Source organism: Helianthus annuus, chromosome 3, assembly GCF_002127325.2.
Source record: "Helianthus annuus cultivar XRQ/B chromosome 3, HanXRQr2.0-SUNRISE, whole genome shotgun sequence".
Lineage (NCBI taxonomy): Eukaryota > Viridiplantae > Streptophyta > Magnoliopsida > Asterales > Asteraceae > Helianthus > Helianthus annuus.
In genome coordinates, this window is record NC_035435.2 from 109,247,489 (window position 1) to 109,255,723 (window position 8,235).

The window sequence follows — 8,235 nt, forward strand, 5'->3', positions numbered from 1 at the left end:
GAAAGGGATGGCCGATCGGCCAGGCATCCCGATCGGACAACCTGCTCGATCGGACAGTCTGTCCGATCGGCTGGGCTGTTCGATCGGCTAGGAGCCTGATCGATCCACAGCCCGTTTCGAGTGTTCGGTGCGACGATTTTTGATATTTCGATTTCGATTGAAGACGATACGAGTACGATAGAGTTTGTTATTCAAATTACTTTTAATCCCAACCGCTATATCTACATACAAGCATCTACATTCCATATTTGATTTCAATTTCGATTGAGTTCGACTGAGTTTCGAGTTTCGATTCGATTGATCACCACACATAGCATAAGGTAAACACGCACAGGTAACACATAAGGCACACACACACGTAATATAACACCAAATTCGCATAGTTCGAGTTTCGAGTTCGATTGATGATTTGATTAGCTTGATTATTGATTGGTTAACTTTATCGCATTGTTACTTCCTACTATTCACAGTCGTAAATCGTTTCGTGTCGGTTAAACATTCGATTACTTCGATTTCTCTGATTAACAACACTTACTCCACATAATACAATTTAAAGCATAGAATAGACTAGTTACAGTCAAAGAAGTCAAACTCGATTTGGACTTTGACTTTGACTTTGACATTCGAAAACACGGGGTGTTACAAGGGGGTTGTGGTTGTGCACTTGCACCGCTCGAACCACCACGAGACGGTTGCGAGCCGCGTCCCTTAGATTTTTTCTTGGCTTCGCGGGGTTGGTTCTCCATTGCTCGGTTTGGCTTTGGGTTGTATTTGATTGATTTTTAGAATATAAGTTTGAGAATGGGTGTGGTAAAAAATTAGATTGAAGTTGGTTATTTATATTCGTTAAAATTATTTTTTTTAAAACATTTGACCGTTGCCCAGCGTTAAAATCTCGATCCTTGTGCAATTTCTTGTGCAGTGAACATACACCGATCTTGGTCCCCGATTTGCCTCACCGCGGGGATGACGGCGGTGTTCCCGCTCGGTGACTTGGGTCACCGCTTGCCTCCCCACATAGTGCCCCGTGCACCCTTATAATATAATCATTCTTTTCTTCTAATTGATTCTGGATCAAACTAAACAAGTCTAATCACACATATGTAAATTTCCTACTATTATTTACAAACATGCAACTTTTGAAACTTATAATCAATTTATTTAAGTATGTGCATCAATTTAAAATGATATATGTAATCTTTATACTAATCATCTATTTTACGTATATGTAAATCTTTATATTAATTATTTTTTCAAGGTTATTTATATGTATGTAAATCTTCTATATTCACATATGTGTAAATCTTCATGCCGGTCGTCTTATTCGTCTATTAACTTATATGTAAATTTCCTACGTATGTGTAAATCTTTAAGCTAGTCGTATATTAACCTATGTAAGTGTTAACATATATGTAAGTATACTATTTGCATATATGTAATTATTCAAACTAGTTCTTCAGATGTCTTCGTTTCATAAACTTCCACTCGGCTAATTTTTCTATGATCTTCTATAAATAAATTACAAAACGATCAAAACAAAAAAAAAAATCTAAAAAGTTATATTAAACTACTAACACTACATAGAATTAAACTACTGACACTAAATAGAATCAAATTGTCAAAAACAACAATATTATAAATTATTATCATCGAAACAGCAACACGAGCATGACACAATATTTAGTGTTTCGAAATTTGTTTTGATTGTGTTGTGAAATATGATATTAATAAGCAAAAGTTATTTTATTGTAGTATTCCATACAATCGTTTTAAACATAGCTTTGGTATACTATTTTCAAAGAAACTCAACATGGTTTCAAATAAACTATTAATATTAATGAAAACAGGTATATAAGAAAAAATATTTAGTACTCATGTGAGAAGGAATATTTTAATCGTGAATTAAGTTGAATTTTAGGAGAGAGAATGAAATCAAAATGGTTTAAAAGAGAGATTAGAGGGGAGCTTAGGAGAGAGAATGAAATCAAAATGATTTAAAGGAAGGGGAGCTAGTTATGAAAGAGTTAAGTGAAATTACTGTATTACCCAATTTCTTTTAATTCAATCTCCCCAATGTTTTATTTATTTATATATTTGCCATTAGTCTTTTAATCCATTGGTCATATTATTGAACGATCTGGATTAGTTCTGCAAGTTCTGAAAATATTTAGGGTTCTGAAATGATCCTGACCATATATATATATATATATATATATATATATATATATATATGAAAACCACCTCCAGTTGTAAGAACCATAAGAACTACACCGTTCGGGGCGAGTTGGACCAAAAAATTTTTTCATAAACGTAGATGCGTGTATCATAAACACATTTGTAAAAAAAATTCAAAAAAAAAAAAATCGTGTGTGTAGTTTTGAGCACCACAAGTTTGTGTTTACGGGTACCTTAAATTTTAAATAAAATTTACGGTACCCGTAAAAACAAACTTGTGGTGCTCAAAACTACACTCACAACATTTTTTTTTTGAATTTTTTTACAAATGTGTTTATAATACACGCATCTACGTTTATGAAAAAAATTTTGGTCCAACTCGCCCCGGATCAAAAAGTTCTCATGGTTTTTACAACTAGAGTTGGTTTTATTTTAGCGGTCCCCTAATATATATATATAGGGGACCGCTAAAATAAAAACCACCTCCAGTTGTAAGAACCGCGCGAACCACTTTCTAGCCATTAGATCAAGATAATGGATGATTAGATTAAAAGTATTTAAAAATAATATGGGGTAACTTTATAGAAATGTAACCAAGTTTGACAACTGTTCTAATTAAGTAACTGAAACTTTTTTTATATCTATTAAGTCACTTAAGTTTCATTTGTTGTTATAATATTATGTAATTATCAGGTTATCAGGTTACCAATGATTATGTGTCAGGTTTTATTAAATTTTTTTAATCTTTAATGTGATGTGGAAAATAAAATTAATGACATGGATTTTCCAATAAAAGATAAAAAATCACATTGTTTTTCTAATTCTAACAAAAATAACTAGTTTTAAATTTGATTTTTTTTAATCGAAAAAATGTATTTTTTGAATGAGTAAAATTTATATTAAAAAAATATTCCTAATTCTTAAAATTATATTGTTATTTTTTTATGATATATACTAATATATAACTATAAAACATTATGATGAATGAAAATAAATAATAATCCAAAACCTTCACTTTCATCGTATCGGTAGTAAAAAAGAAATACAAAAAAGTAAGCAGCATTCTCCAAAATTATTTCATCACAAAAAGATAACTCGTCACTTCTGAAACAAAAACATAAAAAGGCAATTTGTTGTCATCTAGAAATTGATCCACATAGGCATTTAAAAAATAAAATAATAATTGAAAAAAATGTTACCTGATGACCTGGTAATTACACAATATTAGAACAATAAATAAAAGTTTAGTTACTTTAAAAAGACAAAAAAAGTTCGGATGACTTAATTGGAACAACTTCCAAACTTGGTTACATTTTTGTGGCATTTTCCCAAATAATATTAAGTATTTTTTGTCTTATTATGTCTTTAATATATTAATTCAAAAGGGTATTTAAGTAAAATTACTTTTTTGTCTTTTTATATATATTATATTTAATTGCCTTTTTGTCCTATTCATTAATTACTTTTTATTAAAAAACAGAATTTTTTATTAAACAATATTTTTATAATCAGATTTTTATGATAATTTTTTTTAAGATTTTCAAAATGGATGGATGAGATTAAAACATTTTTAAGAGCCGTTCTTTACGAGCGCTTTTTTACGGAACGTTTTAACACGTCGTTTTTTCCATGTTTTTTAATGCGCCGTTTTTTACACGTTTTTTACGCGCCGTTTTTTCAAGCGCCATTTTTTAACGCACCGTTTTTACGTTAACGTTTTTTACGTTTTACATGCCGGTTTTTTACGTTTTACGCGCCAGTTTTTTACGGTAACGTTTTTTTACGTTTTACGCGCCGGTTTTTTACGTTAACGTTTTTTACGTTTTACGCGCTGTTTTTTACGTTAACGTTTTTTACGTTAACATTTTTAAATTCAGGTTTTTTACGTTAACGTTTTTTACGTTTTACGTTAAAAAGTTTACGGTTTAACTTTTTTTTTTTTGACAAAAACTTTTTTACGCAAAAACTAACGCACCCAGAAAATCGTTACTCGGGAGATGTCTCAGATATATGGTTATCATCATCGATTAGGGGGAAAAAAACATCAAATCAAAGTGTATCTCGAAAAAAACGGGGTTTGGCTCAGATTTTCGGATAATCAAAAGGTTGCAAAGTGGGGTTGCAGGTTCAAAAACCCACCCTCCACCATCGTTGCCGCGCCATCGTCATCAAATTCTAGGTTTTTTTTTTGCATCATCGCCACCCAATCCAACAGATCAAAAACGCGCATACTTCACTGATCAAAAAATCACCAGAAAATCAACGTAAAACATTTAACATACCAAATATACCATCATCAGATTCAAGAACACCCAAATCAAAACCCCAACATACCACCATCAGATTCAAGAACAGTAGATCATACAAATCAACAGATTAAACCAACAAAATCAACACACTAACAGTCGAAACAAACCTGAACCAACAGATCAAACCAACAAATCAACAACCGAAACAAACCTGAACCCAGATTCAAACCCAACAAAAACCCAGATTCAAACCACAAGATCCAAAGTCGACCCGAGCAACAACTCTGAGCTGAAACATCATGATCTTCTACATTCACAACTTGTCGGGAGACCAGGACCGCCGCTGTCCACGGCGGCACTGCCGTCAGCCCGTCGCCGACCAGCCACCATCACCGCCGCTCCTCTCCACCAGCCACCAACACCGTCGCTCCTCACCATCGATCAACAGCCTCCCCCCACCACCTCCAAAACATCTTCAAAACATCATCGCCTTCAAAACTCCTGTGCTCGTGTCATCAACAATATCGATGAAGGAGTTTCTGTGGTGGAGGAGAGAGAGAAAAGACGGAGGGTGGGGCTGTGGCGGATGCGACCGGCGAAGGGGTTTCTGGGGTGGAGGAGACGGTGGCTAGGTAAAGACAGAGAGAGATTGAAATGCTCTGATTTGATTTTGTGGTGGAGGAGAAAGCTTTGAATTTAAAAGAAATGAAAGAGAAGATTGAAGAGAGAGGAGAGATAAAAAACAATAGGAAAACCTGCTACAATTAATGAAGAGAGAGAGAGAGATTAGACATATGGGGTAAATGACCATAATACCCTTTGGGTTGTCAAAATCTGATTGGTTCTTACAACTGGAGGTGGTTTTCATTTTAACGGCTCCCTATATATATATATATATATATATATATATATATATATATATATATATATATATATATATATATATATATATATATATAGTAAGGTTAACATACAAAAAGCCTTATCATACATCACGTAGGAGACAATGGTAACCGCTAGATCAGGGGTATAATCACGCATGGGACCACATAATCACGCATGGGACCACATAATCACGCATGGGACCACATAATCACGCATGGGACTATAATCACGCACGTTCTATGATAATAACGCACGTTATATTTTTTGTCATGTATGTTAATGTAGGTTAAGCCCTGATGTACATTATACTTTCTATATATATATATATATATATGTTTATATGAATTAATTAAGTCCAAATTTTGAGAAGATGAATAAACATGTTTATATATATATATCATTTTTTATATAAACATGTTTATTCATCTTCTCAAAATTTGGACTTAATTAATTCATTTGTTAAAATGGGTCCTAAAAGAATTTTTTTTGACAAAATATAAAAATGCTATATATGATTGGTTATATGCCCATTTAAATCGGTAGAAAATAAGAGAAAACGACATCATATAAACAACTCGAGCGTAAAGGAGAGAAGAGCACCGTCGGTCATAGTTGATGTTAGTAATATTCAGGGGCGGTTCTTAGAAGGGCCGTGGCAGGGCCACGGCCCGGGCAAGTTTTTCGGCCGTAGTGCTAATTTTCCGCATTTCGATCGAAATTTTCTATATATACTATGTTTGGCCCGGGCTTGCCCGGGCTTATTTTAGTGCCCGTGTCTTTCGGCACTGGCACATTCAACGGGCATGATCCGCCAATGGTAATATTTAATTCTAATTTCTACAAAACACACCATTTTTATAAACTTTAAACCAAATTACAAACCCTTTTCTTTTTGTCACAAAAAAAAAAAAAAAACAAAAGAAAAAAGAAAAAAATACATCTGTGTATCATCACACTATAATTACACACTTATTTTGACCGGGAATTTATGAATGCAATCTGCCCACGGGTTACTATCCGACGGCTTCACGGATCTAACGGCTTTCCAAACCGCACTGTTACATTTAAAGCCGCTACCGAACGCTATTTGCCAAACGCGGTTACCTTTCTTCATACGCCCTTTAGCCTCCGTATAAGCCAGCTCATACCAAATCGAGCTCGATGACGTATTACCAAACCGGTATAACGTCATCCTAGACGGCTCGACATGCTCATCAGACAACTGCAAGTTCTTCTCTAGCTCGTCGATCACTGCCCGCCCACCCGCGTGGATACAAAAGTGATCGAACGCTAGTTTAAAATCCGGAATATACGGTTTCATTTTAGAGTCCATTACTCTTCTAGCCACCAAACTCGCGAAAAACAACACTTGTTCGCTTATCGGGAGCACGAGCGGGCCCAAGGTGGTGATGTTTGCTTTTAACGCGCTGCCCGCGATAGCCATCAAGTCTTTGGAAAGCGAAACCCCGACCTTTCGGGCTCCGTCTTCCTCTTGGTACACGCAGTTGAATGCGGTGTCGTCCGCTCCACAGTGGGTTCGGACCGTGTGGAGGAGCTTGTATTTTGCGCGGCGTTTGTCCGCGGATTTGTTTGATAAGAGCGACGCGGCGCCACCGACTCGGAATAAACAGTTGGGGATTAGCATTGATTTCTTGTTCCCGAAGTACCAATTTTGAGTTATGTTTTCCATGCTGACGACTACAGCGTACGTGTTACGGTGTACCTGTAAAAAAAGTAATATATTAGTTAGAGTTTATTGTTATATCATTATCACATTTGAGGTTAGAAAATATTATTTCTAACCGTACCTGTAGCATATCTTTAGCCAAATCAACGGCGATCACACCCGCGCTACAACCCATACCGCCGAGGTTAAACGTCTTAATATTCCCCCGGAGTTTATACTTATTAACTATCATGGAACTCAACGACGGAGTCGGATTAAACAAGCTGCAATTCACCACCAAAATTCCGATATCTTTCGGGTTAACTTTAGTCGATTCGAACAGATTATCAAGAGCTCCAAACATAACATCCTCGGCCTCTTTCCTCGCGGCAGCCATCGAGGGAACAGGCGGGATGCTATGTAGGGCCTCGGGGAGATACGTCTCCTCCCCGAGACCCGATCTTTCTAAAATCTTCCTTTGAAACTCAAGTGCGGACTCGTTGAACCCACCATGGAGCCTAGAGCGCTCCATGAAGACGTCAAATTTGACTTTCAAGTCGTCTGGAGGGCGGTAACAAGAGTAGTCCACGAGGAAAATGGGTCGTGGTCGTGTCATCAAATACGCGGTTGTCCCAATCAAGGCGGCCCCGGATAACGCCATGACGGTTATAACGTTGTATTGGAGGTGATTATACAGTTTTCCGATGTCGTCAAGGTTTAGTTGGGATAGGTTAACCGCGGTAACCGCGATTAGAGGGAGGAGACAAAGGGTTAGAAGGTGTGACATGAGGTAGTGATAACCTAATTTAACATATTTTAGTTTAACACTAGTGAGGAAATTTGGAAGTGGTGGTCGTGGTGGGCGGATTTCGACGGTGGCGCCGGAGTGTGCGGCGGAGGGATGGTGGGAGGAGGTGGACATTGGTGGTTGAAGACTTGAATGATGTGAGTTTTGAATATGTTTTTGAATGTGTTTGAATAATGTTATTTGTGGAGGGTGGGTGAGAGGTTAAAGGGTATATATAGGGTTGGAATGGTAGAAGGGGTGGATACAACTCTGTGAAATAAAAGTCTATGCAACCATCAACTACCAAGAGCCACACGTCATAAAATTAAATGATTTCTTCAATAATTGGTTACATTATTTTAGCTGTTACTTGTGTCATTTATATTTATACATGGTAATATGCATTAAAGAATATCGAATAAGGTAGTTTTGGATGTTGTAACTAGTAAATTCTTCTAAACTTGTTACTTTTA

At 36.0% G+C, this 8,235-nt stretch overlaps 1 protein-coding gene across 1 annotated transcript; it reads right to left on the minus strand.

The window, feature by feature from the left end:
- Positions 1-6,140: 6,140 nt before the first annotated feature.
- On the minus strand, positions 6,141-7,972 carry LOC110929271 (3-ketoacyl-CoA synthase 9). Its single transcript, XM_022172402.2, has 2 exons — positions 7,118-7,972; positions 6,141-7,032 (listed from the first exon to the last, which is right to left on the minus strand). The coding sequence occupies exons 1-2, from the start codon at positions 7,895-7,897 to the stop codon at positions 6,271-6,273; spliced, it is 1,542 nt and encodes a 513-aa protein (XP_022028094.1). The 5' UTR covers positions 7,898-7,972; the 3' UTR covers positions 6,141-6,270.
- Between the last annotated feature and the right edge of the window lie 263 nt (positions 7,973-8,235).